The 18,330-nt window shown below is 40.5% G+C and overlaps 1 protein-coding gene across 1 annotated transcript in view; it reads left to right on the top strand.

Moving 5' to 3' along the window:
- The window catches only part of LOC111239102 (Down syndrome cell adhesion molecule homolog), a 98,264-nt gene that overhangs the window by 61,899 nt on the left and 18,035 nt on the right, over nucleotides 1–18,330 (top strand). The window contains exons 10-18 of the mRNA XM_022768893.1: nucleotides 413–691; nucleotides 961–1,080; nucleotides 4,282–4,461; nucleotides 15,055–15,251; nucleotides 15,766–15,862; nucleotides 16,210–16,338; nucleotides 16,465–16,632; nucleotides 17,442–17,512; nucleotides 17,813–18,056. Coding sequence (XP_022624614.1) covers nucleotides 413–691; nucleotides 961–1,080; nucleotides 4,282–4,461; nucleotides 15,055–15,251; nucleotides 15,766–15,862; nucleotides 16,210–16,338; nucleotides 16,465–16,632; nucleotides 17,442–17,512; nucleotides 17,813–18,056 — 1,485 coding nt within the window. The remainder of the gene's footprint in view (nucleotides 1–412; nucleotides 692–960; nucleotides 1,081–4,281; nucleotides 4,462–15,054; nucleotides 15,252–15,765; nucleotides 15,863–16,209; nucleotides 16,339–16,464; nucleotides 16,633–17,441; nucleotides 17,513–17,812; nucleotides 18,057–18,330) is intronic.

Here is an 18,330-nt window from a genome sequence, read left to right as displayed (position 1 = left end):
GGTGGCAGATCTGTAAGTATGTAGGTTAGTAGATTAATAGACAATTATTGATTGACAAACACAAAACATTCTGTTTCACTTAGGTTTCTTATCCCAAACAGCCTGAATGAGTTATTTTCTCAAAGGTATTTTTCAGTGTCTGTGTGCGCTTGCAGCTTCTTTTTCTGAAAGGACAAAATGTTCCAGTGGTAGAATGATGGGGACTTATTGCAGAATGCTTTGCTATTCAGGTCTTTTATGTTCCTTCAGTGACCTCTTTAAAGCAAGATAGTTAGAAGATTGTAGGATTATTCTGAAAAAAGGACACAGTACCTGCCACTGAATCCATGGAATTAAGATGGTCTTTGAAACTCAAGGCTGAAATCACATTTAATCCTTATTTCTCTTTCTCTCTTTCCTCTTTTTTCTGCAGTCCCTCCCTACATCCAACCATTTGAGTTCCAGCGCTTTACCATCGGTCAGCGTGTCTTCATCCCCTGCGTGGTCATGTCGGGTGACCGGCCACTGGACATCACATGGCAGAAAGATGGACGGCCAATCCCCGCCAGCCTGGGTGTGACCGTGGACAACATCGACTTCACCAGCTCACTGCGAATCTCCAACCTGACGCCCGACCACAACGGCAACTACACCTGCATCGCCCGCAACGAGGCTGCTGCCGTGGAGCACCAGAGTCAGCTCATTGTTAGAGGTGAGAAAGCAAAAAGGAACAGACTGTACATCTGATGGCACCTTGTGGACTGCTATAATCTGTAGTATGTGTGCCGATTTTCATTTTCACCAATCCCTACCGCGCCTAACTTCACTTATTAGTTCCTCCTGCCTTGCTGAAGTTGAAATCTACTGTTGTAATGTTTGTCTGGTATGAAAACCTGCAGACAGGTGCTCTATATTAAAGACACCCAATTCCATGTATAACTGTTGACTGTTGCTCGTGTCTGCGTTCGTGTCTATGTGCAGTTCCTCCTCAGTTTGTGGTTCAGCCTGAGGATCAAGATGGGATCTATGGGAAAACTGTGACTCTCAACTGTTCCGCTGAAGGTTACCCACCGCCCACCATTGTATGGGAGCACTCCAAAGGTACATTAAGCACAGCACACATTACCCACCGTAAGTGAATCTGCCATCAATAACAGGGACCTGTCAACAAATCACACTTTTGAATTCAAAAATAACAGAGCAGACTTTAGTCACCAGGATGCTCTACAAGTTTGGAACTACCATTTTCTGGATGCATCATGTCAACCATCATTCAGTGTAATTAATCCCAGAATTGGTGGATATAGTGTTATAATACACACTATGTTTAACCCTCACAAGACAAGCTGCAATTGCTGTCTGTCTTGAGTTTTCAACTCTACTGTCCATCCCATAAGACATGAATACAGGATTAGGAGTTCAGTTTTTTATTGCTAAATGACCAAGGATCATCTATGAGACATGCAGGATACGTCACTGCCACAATAGCCATGTACAGTACAGCAATAGATAGACTGAGATTGAGCCTCGATGATGTTTCTGGTCTATACTGAAGTGCAATTATTGAATTCGTAGCTTTTAGCATCGACACTGTCCATTTTTATAATCATTAAATGTTACTTCTACACAAACTTACTGCACATGTAAAGGAGAAATGCATAATCAAATGAAGAGGATATTTTTGTTACATAGTATGAAATATTAACCAAAAACAAGAAATGATGATTCACCCGTAAAATATTATTATAAGTTATATTTTCAGCCAGTAGCAGGAGTTATCATGCAAGGATCTTTTTGCCAACCACAGTACAGTATTATGTGCAGCTAGCTGGGCCACACCTTTAAGATACTTGTGTGTGCTGTGCTGTACACAGCTGATGTGGCAGTAGTATTGTTTTTGCAGGTGAGTGGGTTCCATTTGCTTCATCCACAGCCAGCACTTACAGTATGTGTGTGAATGCACTGATATACAAACACACACACACACACACACACACACACACACACACACACAGCCATCTGCACTGAAAACACAGGCTCGGGGCTTACAGGGTTTCCACCTGCATCATTAGAGAATCATCAGAGAACAAGACAGACAATATAAAAAAAAAACACACACACACACAAAAAAGACAGATATACAGAGGCAGTCAGAACGAAGCAGACAGACAGGCAGGAAGGCAGCAGGTGAGTTCAGCCACTTGAGCAGGGGCAGATGAAGAGGGGCCCCAGGTGTTTGCTCCATCATCCATATAACCAGGGATGAAAGCTTCACCAACACAAGGACAACAACCAATGAGGAGTGGTGCGTGAGTGTGTGTGTGTGTGTGTGTGTGTGTACTAGGCCCCATGATCAAAGGAATGAAAGAATCTGATCTGTTTTTTTTTGTTGTTTTTTTTACCCTTTGATGCGATTTGTGTGTGTGGGCGTGCATGTGTGTGGGTGTGTAGATGTGAGACAAGCAGGCCTCATGCCTGATTAGCACTGTCTGATCAGTATGGAGAGATCAGGCTGAGCAGTGTGTGTGTGTGTGTGTGTGTGTGTGTGTGTGTGTGTGGTGTGTGTGTGTGTGCGTGTGTGTGTCTACTCACTCATAGTGTTTGAAACAAGCTTTACCTATCCAGAGGGAAGCACCATATGGTTCAGTTGACCAGAACGCAGGTTGGTTTTTGGGGCCTTGGTCAAATATTTTTACCTCAGTTTTTCACATCTGGCCTTTTGCTCTATAATAGGTTTTTACTCGGGGTATCCGTCAGAGCAAGATGGCAATGAAAAACCACCTTGGAAAAAAAAATGTATTCAGGGTAGGTGGCTTGGGAAGCTATCGTTTAAATTGTTGTAAGCCAGAGTGCAGTTTGTCCACAGAATGACCGTCTGGCATGCTTTTACTGCAACAGAAGTAGCTAAGAGCCAGATGAGTGTCTCTGGGAGATATGGAACAGTAAGTAAAGGTCATCTGCTATTAGCATAACGACTCACACTATTTGGATATGCAAAATCCATAATTCAAGGAAGAACACATCTCCCTCCCTCTCCCTCCCTCTCCGAGCCAGGGGAGCAGGAACAAAGTCACCACTTGACCCTTTGCTTGCCACGGCCACTTGACTGCATTTTAATTAAAAAGCAAAAACCCACAGCTCACTAAATGGCCTAATCTCTACACGCTAACTTTAACACGAGCTAATGCAACGTCTGGCTCAGTTCACACATGTGTTTAATACTACATGAGCAAGGTGGAATACAGTGCTTTCATTACGATAAGAGACTGCTCTAAAGACGTTAGCCTTAGAATTCAGTGTCGGTGACATTTGCTGCAGATTTAAGGCAGCCATTGCAGGATGAGCTACTGTATTGTTTAACAGTAAAAAAAGAGTGATTATATCATTTTCTATTAAAAAGATAGGTATTAATTAAACGCAGGCAGCAAGCCAGAATATGTCAAAGATGCCAAGTTCAATTATTTCAACGACACTTCAGTGATGGATTTCTAATGTCAGTCATATTGGACTCGTGAGAACTGAGGGTAGACATGTGCAAAGCATTGTTCTGCTTGCTCTCAAACAAGACAAATCCATGCCTTTAGGATGAGGCTGTCCTCGACTTAGATTACATCAAAATGTGTTTTTAGGCCATTTATGTGTGTGTGTTCTTCTGGATCAACTAATTCAACCAACAAAAATGCAAAGGATGAATCCAGAGAGTTGATACAGAGGAATAAAGAGTCAGAAAAAATCCATGTCTAGCTACAGTAAACAATCTTTGAATCTCACTGGCCAGCTGAAGGCCAGCAGCCATGTAAGGCCTCCCTGCTCTCCTTCAGCCTGTTGTTCCTCTGCACCAATCTGCTGTCTTGTTAAACATGAGCATTATGTCTCTCGTGACTGCATCACACCAGCAGCTCGGTCCGCTTCACTCTGCTCAGCAGCTGTTTGGAGGTTTAAGGATTTAGGCCTGGTGTTAAGAAACATGTTTACAATCCTCCCTAAAACTGACAGGCTTTGTTATCAAATCTGTAAACATAGAGGCAAGGCTAAATGAATGCACGCACACACACACACACTGATAAACTGGAGATCAGATTACTGTATGCTTCTTTAGCGCCATACGTTGTTTTCTCTACTGAATTCGACATACTTGTAGGCATGTGTGCGTATTTCTACATACTGTATAGACTATATTAAGGTTGTATTTTATATCTTAATGTGTATATCCTCATTATTCTAAATGTTTCTATTCTGTGTGTCTCTCTCTCTCTGTCTGTCTCTCTCTTCCTTTGTCTTTCCTCCTCCTACTTGCACCAGGTGCGGGTGTCCCCCAGTTTCAGCCCATCCTGCTGAACAGTGGCTCTCGTATCCAGCTGCTGAGCAACGGCTCGCTGCTGATCAAACATGTGCTGGAGGATGACAGCGGCTTCTACCTGTGTAAGGTCAGCAACGACGTGGGAGCTGATGTCAGCAAGTCCATGTACCTCACCGTCAAAAGTAAGAGCCTGCGTCAATAGCAGCTGATGGGCAGTAATCAATGTGTATTTTAATGTATGTGTCAGTGCAGCAGCTGTTAAAGAAGGATATCCAGCTGTGGGGTTTACAGATAGCTCCGCTTAAAGTTGATCAACATTAATTTGGTAGAGTAGTAGATTATGGTTATAAATCATTCACAGCAACCCCTCTCTCCCCTGCCAAAAACCCTGTGATGAGTTTCAGCTAAATGAAAAAACACATTAGAAGCTAAGCAAGGCGCTAAAAGTGCCATGATCCTGATAATACTTGACCCTTAGTACATCTATTGAAGAAGTGGAGGCTTATGTCCATGCTCATAGTAACACTGAAGGACCAGGAGTTATTGAGCATTTTTCTGAACAAACACATCTGCAGAAAGCTTATCCTCCTGTTCCTTCCACTGCGTAAGCGTGTTCCTGTTTGCATGCATGTGCGCACTTCTCACTGCTGTGTTCACTGTCCCCGACTACAGGTCTCCCGCTTCCAGTGAGCATTAGCATGTAGCTCCCCTATAGAGCTAGGAGTGGCTCCTCATTTTCATGGTGCTTAGACATGAGTGGGGCTTATTTTCCCTTCGCCACTGTTATCAAACTGGAGCATTAGGAGCCCCGCTGACGGGCAGCCCTCTCTCTGTCTCTATCACTTCTTCTTTCTGTCTCCTTACCAGCCCAAAGTCTGATATGTGCAGTAGAACTCAAGTATAAAAAACACGTGACTGTTTGCAGTTGTGTGTATTTTTACATCAGTGTACATTTCATACTCGGAATGATATGAGTGTTTTATATATCTTGTCAAGCATGCATACTGTCATCAATACTGTAATCACAGCCATTGTTGCATATATAAGAACATGGATACAGTTACTTGGCACACACATTGAATTTGAATTTGTAATATGAGTCTGATTGGATACAACAGTAGAGGTTGGATGCTCTAAAAGTTCTTTCTCTAACCCTGATCTCTGACCTTCCTGTGAAAGGGCTGCCAAAAAAATAATTTGTGTAGAACTCAACTTCTGGATAAGTTATTTTGTTTTTTTAATCATTAATATCAGCGGGCATGTCACGGATATTCATGTGTCACTGTAATTAAGCCTCGCAGTGCACAAGGCACTGAGAACCACCACAGTGTGAGGCTGTCAGCGCTACAGCAGCAGACTCAGAGACGAACATGCTCTTTGTGTTTTCATAGGTCAGTTTGCTGACTGTAGCACCCAGTTGCTATGCAGCAAGTTGACCTATGGCTGTACTAACCTTTTTTGCCTCCATTTTCTACCAAGCAGAGAACAAACACTGTGGCTGCCGCTACAGTAGACTCAACTCTCAGTAGCATATCAAACTTAACATATGTTTATAATATAATATTAATATATATTTTTAAGAAATGTATTTAAACTAAAGAAAACTACAGGCTCTTGTGTCATACAATGAAAAATGTTCGTAATAAATTGGAACTGCATTTGTTCATGATATGCTTGTGCTCTATCTACTGGACTTCATCATATCAACATGACTCTTTCAGAGTCAAAGAGATGGCCTACCATAAACAGGTTACAGTGAGATGATATAGATCAGTAATCCAATCAGTGCTCTTGTTGCACTGAACTACAGTGCAGCTCTTCTCCCTGTCTCTCCTCTCTCAGTACGTGCATGTGTTCTCTTTGGTATGGTATTGAAGGGGGACTATGTAAATGCATTAGCACTGCAGATGTTTACAAGCCCAATCAAGTCTGGTGTTGCGACTGGTGTTTGTACATACAGTTTACACCCACTTAAAGAAGATTAGATGAATGTTGAAGTGTATTTCCCTCACACTGCTTCACACTGCTTAAACCCCTCTGCCGTTGGACATATGTGTGTGTGTGTCTTTTGAGGAGATGAACAAATACTACACACTGATATATAGGACATAATAAAAGGAGCAGTGGCTTATGTACAGTATATATAGTTTTGTAGGTGTGTATCTTGTTCTGATGTGAGAGATGAGGGCGAGTGCATGCGTAGTTTCAGATTCTCTTCAGAGTCAGTTGTATCATCTACCGAAGTAGAGGAGTGTGTGTGTGTGTGTGTGTGTGTGTGTGTGTGTGTGTGTGTGTGTGTGTGTGTGTGTGTGTGTGTGTGTGTGTGTGTGTGCGCCCGACATAGAGAGAGACAGTTGACCCACCAAATGCACACTGCTATTGCTTCAGGCTTAAGTTTCATGTTGTACTCAGCTCTATCAAAGTGAATTTTGACAGCTTCAGTGCTGAATAATGTAAGCTTTCTTCTTATAACTCGTAGTTTCATTAACATGAACTGTAATGGTAACATTATTTACAGCTTTTAATATTTATATCCAAGACATGTTCTTCCCCTTAAGATGAATTTTTTTCTAGTTGTAGTTTTCATTGAAATTTTTTTTTTTCTTACAAGTTGAACATGGTTGTTTACATAAGTAAGTAAGCAAAGTGGGTTAATACATGGTTTTCAATTAATAGCTATAATTCATTGCGTATCAGTTAATTTCTCCATTTGTGTTACGCGCACATTGACAGTATGACAGTATCTGTTCTTACTGCGGAAAAAAATCACACCAAAACATTTTTAAAAAACGTTTCCTTTTGCTTTTGTTGTTTTGTTCTGTAACTATTAAAGAGTTTTGACTCACCTGCACAAAGCCCCCTATTCCAACCCTGTGAATCCCTTCAGGAAATGTACAATCGTACAGTTACAATATTAGATGCCAGTTCAGTCCTGGCAGTATTGTGAAGAACTTGTAATTTAGTTTAGCTCTTGCAATATTTCTGCAAAACAGGTTAAACTTTTAGCATTCTTGTAAATTTTAACTATCACCTAACTTTGCTCAGATAACATTATTGAACTCTGAGCCTCTGTGATCTCATTTGATTTGGTGCTAAACACAGAATTATTGATATTTTTGAATTAGTGAGAGTTTGTAACATATAACTATGGTTATTTGCAGAGCACCAGCTACAGTATAAAATTTGAAAAATATTTTTGCTGCTTCATACAGTCAACATACAGTATTTCATATTACTGTTATAGATTCAATAAATAAGTTAAGTTCATTTAATATTTATTTTCTGTATGCAATTGCAATATTTCCGTCTTTTTTGCCACAGTGATCAGATCTTTCAAATCTTTACTCCAAGCCTTTGGTATTTGGTTGAATGATCTGGTGACATTCTCCAGAAAACAACTGACCACTAAAACAGCTAAAACACATGGCAGGACTCCATGCCAAACACTGTTCACGTTTTTACACATGATATTTGATTTTTGATGCCAAAGCCAATATCAGTAATCAAGAGTTTAAAAAATACGATAATGATACACTGGCTGATTGTCAATGCCTACATGACATCATTAGAATTACATTAAATGTGGGTACAATTTTCTATTTACGCTCTGTCCATTTACTCCTGAATTATATTTGTCATGCAGTGTCATTTAAAACCTCTAGTCATTCATGATTCAGTTAGCATTGACGTTGTCATCTTCATAGTTAGAGTAATTCACATTACAGGAAACAGCTGTAAATTCTTTGGGCCTATGATTACACCCTGTGCTGTCCTTCCTCTGCTGCCATTGGCTGCTCAGCCATTACATGCAGGCTCAGTCGCATGCTTGTCACTTATCAACCGATCACATTTCATGCCCTTTAAACCCCAAACTGTACTTGTACACGTCAAGATGCTTTCTGTAAAAGTGTACTTCTTCGCATGAGTGGTTCGAAAAAGGGAGACCATTACTGTTGCTCGTGTTTGACAACGCCATCATCTCCATTGCTCAGTGTTTTTCTGTGTGTTTGTGTATAATTACACAAACGCATTTCTCTTCATTTTTAAACACACAGTATGTTTGTTATCAAACATACTGTAAGTATATTTTATTACTTGAATATGTGTTTGCAGTCACATGTCTGTGCCATCTGTGCATGGGGTATTTTGTACATTCTGCTTGCATGTGCGTGTGTGTGTGCGTGTGTCTGTGTGTGTGTTATTAGATGCTAGAACTCTTGAGTGCGTTTCTGCTTCATTTAAATCCGTCAATACTTCAATTAGAAGCCGTCGAAGGGGCTCAAGGGAAGAGCAGTCTGCATGTTTCTCTGCTTTATTTGCACTCTCTGGCTGTCTTTGTTTCTTACATTTCCAGCAATGAGGGAAAGATTAAAAAGATAAATAACACATTATTTGTTTCATTTTATACCCTTGTTTATTTGCTGGCAGCTGCTTATGTCCTCAGAGTGTCTAAATCCCCCATTACCACAACAAAGCATACATTTATTTACCATTTACAGATCATTTTTTTTAGCTTCATTGAATCACTCTGTTAACAAAATTGTTTAATCCCAGATGAATATTAGAGTAATACATCATATTTTTTAAATCATTATACATCAGTCTGCACTGTTCCTCTCTGTGTCTCTGTGCGTGCTTTGATGTTAGTCCTCTTTCTAAATAACAAAGTCAGCACAGTGAATCCTGTAAAGTGACAAAGGAGAATTGTTCTGTCAGTACGATAGCAGAACCCTTTTTGCGCTTCAGATAAGTAAAGATCTTTTTAATGTGTGAATAGTTACAGGACTTCAGCTCTTAACACAGTAAACAGCAAGGTGTTCCTCAGGCTAAAGTAATCAGCCTGGTCATATTTGTGTGTCTGTTGTGAATCCGAGCAGGATTTAAGCATAACTCTCCAGCTTTGCAACTAACGATTGTTGATTAGTTTGCTGTTTATTTTCTTGATTAATCGATTAATCACTGAGTTCGTGAAATGCACAACTTCAGAAGAGTTTGAAAGGTGGTGTCTTTTTATTAACCCTCTCAAAAAAACAGTAAGAAACCTGAATGGATTAAACAGTATATTAGTCTGCTCTAAGACAAGCTACAAAAGTTAGCATGCCAGGTTAACTAGCTTACATGCAGCTTTAGCCTGGATCTTTTAGCGTGATATCATGCCACCTTCTCAGCTGGAAACATTAAAATATCAGCTGAAGACATTGTATTCAACCATCAACAAAGTCACCATTAGCTCAGATTGATAACTTTCTTCAACTCCTAAAATCGGCCAGCAACAGCTGTTTTTGTAGACAGCATAATTGGTGTTTGTGGAAATGAGATGCTGCTTTTATCTACCTCTGTCTGAAATTAAAAATTCTAATGGTAAATCTACTACAGTCATCATTGTAAACTGCATTGTGTGCCATAAAGAATGAGGTACTTGACAAGCATAACAACATGTTTGGCATTTTTCCTTAAAAAATTGACTGGAATGATTAATCGCCTATCAAACCAGTTCATTTTCTCTTCATCAATTAAGTGAGTAATTGTTTTAGCTCTATTTCCATCTGCAAGTGCTTAGACCACTTCACCACCAAAGTATTTTGGTAACTTGCTGTTTAGTAGTTCCAGTTTCCATACAAAACTGGTCTATGAAGCCATTGTTGGTTCAAATGGTGCTCCTATATGATACAGCATTTAGACTGTTTTCTCTTCTGAAGACACATCTTTGTAAGCATGAAGCCTCCTCCACATTGTTCAGTGACAGAAAGTCCACCATTCTTGCCTCATGTTATTCCATCCATACCTTCTTCTCTTTCTCTCTGCACCTTGCAGTCTTTGTTCCCTCTCTTTCCTCCCTCTCTACACCCTCAGCTTTCTTGTTCTCCCTTGTCTCCACTATTCCCACTCACACTTTCTCCTCTACCCACCCATGTTTTATTACCAGGCCCCTGTAATATCACTGGATATTAAAAAATATACATCAACCGAGCAATTATGGGCTATCAAAAAGAATAGGTTTAGCCTGGGGCCCTGCAAGTGCTGCACGGTAGATGCATAGAGATGAGATGAGGAGGAAGCGAATGAGTAGCCTCACCTCAGCTCGGGCCACTGAAGCACAGCCGAGATTGGTGTAGATTGTAGAACATTTTAGATACTGCAGTCTACCACACATGCTTCATTCACACAAATAGGTGCAAACGCACACACACATACAAGGTCACAGAAAGATTGAAATCTCTCCAAATGCCTAGAGATGTTTTCATATATGTGTATTCATATATAGGAACATACAGTGCACACACCTACACAGACAAGCATGTGCGTATACATACAAACACGCACAAACAAACACAGCCTTATGTGCTGTCATTGTGCGCCCTTTCTTGACGTCTTTCAATGAGCAAACACAAGCTTCATCGATGTTAACTTGCACTGCCAAGGCCTCAGATTTAGATGGAGAAAATAGCCCCTGTTAAGGAGCAATAACATTTAGAGAAGGGGCTGAGGAGACTCTTTTAATAGGACTCACTTAAAATTCATAGTTGCTATGCAAAATAAATCAGCGATTTCCTGCGCGGGGGCAGTGGGAAAGGGGATGATGGTGTGGGGAGCGAGGGAGAGGGACGGGCTGCGAGTGAATAAGAAATGAGGTTTAAACGTTGGCAGTCCCAAGTCTGACACATTCCATCATGTCGGGGGTGGGTGGGGGTTGCGAGTGCGTGCACACACACACTCGCACACACACACACACACACACACACACAGGCCTACACACACATCCATACATGCACACAAACACATGCAAGTAGCTCCCCCTTTTGATTTTTGTTGGCTGCTTCAAAGAAGGAAATATACTGTGAGAAAAAAGACAGAGAGACATGATGAAGAGTTCTGTGTGTATGTGTGTATTTATTTTTGTGGGGGGCTAGAGGGATTTGTGTGTGCGTGATTGTTAACTTTCTTGATTTTAATTTACAGTGTACAAATTAGAGCCCAACTGATACAACAACATGGCCGAAATTATTGGCAAATATCATCTTATCGCAGATACAGTGTACTGGTAACAGCACAAAGAAATTTGTAAGACATGTTTGAGATAAAACAGTGTTATATCAACAAATGTTGGATGGACTGGCATGAAATTTTGTACAGACATTTATGGTGCCCAGATGATGAATCCCTCTGACTTTGCTGTTCCCCTGACTTTTCATCTAGCACAGCCATGAGGTTCATGTTTGTGGATTAAAGTGAAATGTCTCAACAACTATTGAATGGATTGAGATGAAATTTGGTCCACATGTGCATGTTCCCGTCAGGATCAGTTATGATAATCTTGGTGGTCCCTTAAATTTTTGTCTATCACCATCATTGGGTCAGAAATTTTAAATGCGCAAATGGTTAATGACCACATACCTGCAGGTTTGCTGTATGTTGTGTTTCGGACTAATTAGCTAATGTAAGCATGCTAACAAACACTAAACTGAGATGGTGAACAAGGTAAACTTTATACTTGCTCAACATCAGTCTTTTAATATTGTTCTTGTTAGCATGCTGATGTTACCATTAAAGTCAAGCACAGCCTCACAGAGCTGCTTGCATTCCTGTAGTCTTGTTAAAACTCTCAAATATGGATCAGTCAGAATCAGCCAGTCGGGTCCTAATACAAATCTGTACGCATGCAATCTAACTGCAACTATATAATGTATTTACCAGTGAAATAATTAATTAAAAAAAAAGAGCAAAATCTGAAGCATTTTTCAGCCTGAGGTTTAACACATCAGGGCAATTCAAGCACTGTCAGGCAAAATTGCCATTCATACAAGTACAGTATAATAAATGATTCATTATGATTTCAAGTGTTTTAATTGACTTGTGATGATCTAACCTTCCTGGCACTCTTAGTATGAACCCTACCTGTCAGGTGCCTGTCTGAAGCCAAAACAAATGATTACAAAGTTACCTACAAATACTGTTTGACCCAGGGGAATACTGTATGTGTGTGGAAACGTGTTTTTCTAAACCTTGTTTGTGTGTCATTGCTTCAGTTTTTGTTGGCATTTGTTTATGCATGTGCGTCCCTATGATTTTTATATCTTGTCAGTGTGTCTACACTTGCATACAGTACATGTGTGCAAGGCCAGTATCTCTATATTTGTCTTTATTTGTGTATTTCTGAATGTGCAAAGGGTGTGTGTGTTTCGTTGTTCGTGGATGTCTGTATATGTTCGAATGCAAGTGTGTCTGTGTGAGACAGCAGCACGGCCAGCGGACTTGTCTGCTGTGTATGAATAATCAAAGTGGTCTCTCTCATCATTAAATCATCACTGTCCTGGTGGGAGCCTGAGGAGGGAGATGGAGTGAGAGAGCGAGGGAGAGAGAGAGGGATCATAGCTAGCGCTGCAGGGGTACATGCTCTCTCTCTCTCCTCCATCGTGTAGTGTGGCTGAGATGTGTCATGAGCACAAGTCTTCTCTGCTCTCTGTGCTCGCCCACTTAGCTCCCCCAGACACAGCCGCTCTCATACACACACTTTCATACATATGCACTCACAGTAAAACACTCATACACATGCACGCAGACACATTATTCAGGAGTGGGCAGACATTCACAGTGTCTCAAGCACACATATTGCATCTTTTCTTGGAAGAGAAGGCCTCCAACCACTGCTGCACCGGTATCTGCCACATGTAGCTGCCATTACTGTCCTTTTCATTGACACAATATTCACTACACCTACACCATGTTTACTATACAGAAAACCTCCTAATAAATATCTGGTCCTAAAAACTGGTCCATCTAATGTAAATGAATAATAATCAAATACTCCCTTAACAGAAAATGTAAACACTTTAAATCTGCTCTAATCAATATTTTTATATAAATAATGCAACTAATTACTATGTGTATATGAAACAGTCACAGAGAATCACCTGACTCTGCAGTTCCTTTCAGCTCTGCAGAGTTTTAGCATCTTTCAGCTGATTGTTTTGGTTTTCTTTACTGTTGTTATTACTTGTTATTTCCAGCTGCAGGCAGCTGTTTTTGATGCAAAAAGTCACTGTACACTACCTGCCCAACATTAATCATCAGACAGACAGAGTGAGCGACAAGCTGGTGAACATAGTGGTGCATTTAGCAGCTGATGAGCTAAATATTTCCCTGAGGAGTTGGGGGAAATCAAATTAGAGTGAATATTAGACTCATATTCATCAGGTGGACATAAATATGACTTCAAATTAATGCTAATGTTGCTCTGTAAATAAGCAACTGTTTGCTAACATGTTCGCCATATCAATTTATAGAAAGAGAATACGTCAGTGTTGTGACTATAGCTTCATTCCACTGCCCCCAAACGGCCAAAACAACAATTAATGTGGGTTTAAGTGATTAATTGTAAAAGAGAAAAAATGGCAAGATCATTGTAAATTGAAAATCTTTAGGTGTTGGACTGTTGGTTTCTCTCTGCTCTGGGAAATTGTGATGGATGTTTTTAATCGTATAATCACATTTTTTGGATAAAATAACAAATAGTGATAGATAAAATTATGAAATTCATCAAAAACCAGTCAACAATAAATGATAGTAAAAAGCAAATGCAGCTGCTCTAAATAAAATAACAGAGCTGGGCTTTTGTTTGCGACACATCAAACTGAATTTGTATTTCTAGCATGAAACTTTTAATGGATACCCATGATCATTTGCTTCTACAAATTTCATTATACTTTGACTCTCTCAGATTGGCTTAGTTGTGGCTTTTTAAGCCAGCACACAGCTGGGAGCAAGCAGATAATTTGAATTGTTTTACCTGCATTATAACAGTCTGTAATAATCATTAAGATGATGTCCATAATGTCTATACTGATAAAGATTAGCATATTCATTCATTCTGCTCAGAACCGCAGAAGTTAATATGATGTAATCCAATTCGGGAGCTTCACACTTTAGAGATCATTATACTGTGAATAGCACCTGAAAGTCTCTCTGAGTGTTATAATCAGGAAACAGATTCATGCGAGTCGAGAGAAAAGGACAGAATGAAAGAAAGTGTTAGTATGAGAATAGTGCAAGTGTGAGTACAGACTTTGGTTGAGAGACATTCACAACAGATACTCATTCTGCTGAATGACATACGCACACACACACACAAACACACACACATGCACACACAGGCTAAATGTGTTGCTAATGAGCCTGGTGTGCGGTTACGGCATAGAGCCAGACCGGCTCCTCGCTCAGACCGAAGGGAGTTCAGTCAGGAGTCACTGCTTTCTTCTTCCGTTCCTCCACCTCATCCTCAGAAAGCAGCATGTTACTGTTCGCTGTCGTTATCAAAGCAGGTACAGAGTTACCTGAAGGGCTCTGTTTCAATCTCAAAGTATTGCAGGAGACAAATAGACTCAAACATGACTTCATGATGGTCCCTGGAGTGTTTAAATAGTTGTCATAATTGTTAGAGAAAAGGAGTCTTACTCAGTATAGGGCAAGAAGTACAGCCTGAGAATGCATAAATGCTGTATTTTTCAAAATATAACTTAATTTCTTCTATTTTGGAATAAAAAGATTAACACACTGTAAAAGCAATTATTTTTTAAGTGGTCCTTGGTGGAAGGGGGGGAAGCTACACTGTTAATTATGTTTAATATTACTGTACCGACACCATCAACAGCATATGTGCATAAAATGGATAAAATATCTAAATGTTTTGTTTGTTTCCTTGATTTCTTGATTTTCCCCTGTTTTCTCCATTCTTACTCTTCCTACTCTCTTCCCCTGCCCTTTCTGTCTCCATCCAGTCCCAGCCATGATCACCTCCTACCCCAACACCACTCTGGCCACGCAGGGCGAAGAGAAGAGGATGAGCTGCATAGCTCACGGAGAGAAGCCCATCATGGTGCGATGGGAGAAAGAAGAACGCATCATCAACCCTGAGACCAGCCGATATGTGGTCACCGTCAAAGAAGTGGCAGACGAAGTAATCTCTACGCTGGTGGTGGGTGCTCAGTTTCACTGTAAATCAAATGCCCTTTGAATCTAATTTTCAGGGCGAGCACCAGCCCTCAGTCATTTTTATCTATTGAGACAGATGGAAAGCAGAGAGAAGAGGAAGATGGGAGGAAGGGCAGAGAAAATTCTTGTTGAAAATACATTACAAAATATTAAAGTAGAGCATGAAATATTAAAGAGCTACCTTCTGGTTAAATTTAATGGTGATTAAAACACACTATGAATGAGTACATGTGTAGTGCAGTATTGTAAGATTGCAAGGAATATGTGCCTTGAGATAATTGAGTGGTTGAGTGTCTCACAGGGTTTAGGATGGAAGTTCGTCTCTTTCTCTCTCTCTACTTTATCTCTAAGTAAAGGATGAAAACACTGAAGTTGAGTACACTGCCCATCCTCCCTTTTGAAAAATGACTTGGGCTGACACGTAATTTGAGATTTCTAACTGACAGTCTGACTCTCTGACCATCTGAAAGATTTGCATGTGGTGTGCGTCTGTGTAGATTATGCCTACAGTTCGTGAGGACTCAGGGTTCTTCTCCTGTCATGCCATCAACTCCTTCGGAGAGGACCGAGGCATCATACAGCTGACAGTGCAAGGTAAGCTCCCCCTCACCTCACGCTCTGTTCAGCTCATTGCAGGAACTTCTTTTCCAGTGGATATGTTTGGAAGAAGACAAAGCTCACTCAGGGAGCAGTAAAGCTTCTCGTCATTTATTATTTAATTCATTCATTTATTAATTTAATTGCTACACAGTGTTACTTCTGCTCTTTGCAGACTTATCCATAATATCTCACTGGGGAAATCACAGACAGAATAAAACCGATACATCTGTCTGGTCTGCCTGACACCCAGTTCTATTTCAGGACTAGCACACCAGAGTCCCTCTCTCTCACTGTCTCTGTCTGTTTCTCACACATTCTGCTGTGTTCACATGTTGCCTCAGAACCACCTGACCCTCCGGAGGTGGAGATCCGGGAGGTTAAAGATCGTACAATTGCTCTCCGCTGGACCATGGGTTTCGATGGCAACAGCCCCATCACCGGATATGATATTGAATGCAAGAACAAATCAGGTAGACACAAATTCAAGAAGCACAATACTGAAATGTGGCGACAGAGTGATCAATAGAGCCAGGAATAAGAAAGGAGAAATGTAGTTATCCATTGCTGACAGTCTATCCACCCTCTGTTTCTTCTAGCTTCTTGGCTGTCAGCCCAGGTAACCAAAGATGTGTCGCCACAGCTCAACCAGGCCACTATTATTGACCTTCATCCTTCCTCCACTTACAACATCCGCATGGTCGCCAAGAACATCATCGGCAACAGCAATCCTAGCAACGAGCTCACCATCACCACTGACGAAGCAGGTTGGTGACATTGATGCTAAGATCTGTGGAAACCCTTCCACCACGGTATTTTAAATACATATAATCAGTTCTACTGTTACTATTTGATCAGGAGGAGTTACGAAGTCAAACTATGCAGCTGAAATAAATTTTCCCAAAATGAAACTCCACTTTCTCCAAATCACACCCATTAAAAGTTTTTATTTGGCTATTACAGTATATAACATTGCCTTTACAATTAATTTTAATGCTTTAACTCTGCTCCAAAGATAATTGATACTTTGACCAAATGCAGTTTTGTGATGAAACTCCTCAGATAAAGTGTCCATTTCCTCCTGGCCCTCAAACCTGTTGAGTCATCTTTCACAAAATTATTTTATGGTTGTCTTAAATGGAGGCCATCATCGTTTATATCTGGGGAAACAGATCAGTTCACTCTTGCTATTAGTCAGCTCTATCAGTCTTCACTTATCTTCTGTTGCTCATAATGATCCCCCCACAGGCATGCCAGCACAGTAAAATTGTCCATTTTACAGAGTCATTGCTAAAATAAAGTCATAAACTTCAAATTAAATAAAACATTTATCATTTATCATGTTATTTTAAAGGTTAAAGTTGAATTTTCTTTCCAGAAATGATCATTAAATTGAGGGAGAAACTGCACAAAGTGCATACATGAGCAAGAGCATAAAGCAAAATGCATTCTTAACTCAACAGCTCCATCTAGTGAAATCGAATGAGATAAAACACGACTTGCTCTCCGTGGTAGATCATCTCTCTAATTTAAACACAGGCATGCGATAATAGTGAATAATGTGTTTCATTTACAGCTCCTGACGGCCCGCCACAAGATGTCACTCTGGAGCCCACCTCCCCGCAGAGCATCAAAGTTTCCTGGAAGGTGCAGTCCGTGTGTCGTATTATGAGATGAGGCACTGAAACAGATAGACTACCAGATATTGCTGGGGTTTTTTTGTTTTTCTGTTTGTTTTTTTTTAATTCATTATTATTTTATGTGTACCATAGGAAGAGTAGCAACCACATATGTGTAAGCCAATGGGCTAATGAATAAAGAATAAATAAATAATTAAAAGATATTAAATCAGCCAAATGAACATGGTTAAGATAATGTGTAGTCTGTCAGAAAGGGCAACCTTAGGTGTATGAGTCATGGTCTTCTAACCACTTTCTCTTTTTGCAGCCTCCCCAGAAGCACCTGCAGAACGGTGTGATCCGTGGCTACCAGGTGGGCTACAGGGAGTACAGCCCAGGCGGAAGCCACCAGTTCACCATCATCAGCGTAGACACGACTGGAGACACCACAGAGAGTATTGTGCTGGACAACCTGAAGAAGTTCACTCAGTACAGTGTGGTGGTGCAAGCTGCAAACAGGGCAGGCACCGGGCCATCCTCACAGCAAGTGGTCACCAAAACTCTTGAGGATGGTAAGTAGAGTTATGTGGGTTGATTGATGTGTTATATACTGTATGTGTTATATATCCATGGGTCTAAGTCAGTGTCTTCAAGCTGGAGTAGCCTTATATTATTATTGTGAATTAGTTTAGCTTTTATTATGAACTGGATCTCTGCATTATTGACCCCACACCCATCCTGCCCTGTCCTGGTAGATGTGATGAGCTCAAAAATGCTGACATATTTTTGTGAAAAGGCTACCACCTACTGGATACTTTTTGAACTACATCATATAAGTTAATGCTC

The sequence above is a fragment of the Seriola dumerili genome, unplaced genomic scaffold (genome assembly GCF_002260705.1).
Source record: "Seriola dumerili isolate Sdu_G_001 unplaced genomic scaffold, Sdu_1.0 BDQW01001888.1, whole genome shotgun sequence".
Classification (NCBI taxonomy): Eukaryota; Metazoa; Chordata; class Actinopteri; order Carangiformes; family Carangidae; genus Seriola; species Seriola dumerili.
The sequence above is the reverse complement of the archived record's forward strand: the minus strand, read 5'-3'. Positions and strand labels throughout refer to the sequence as shown.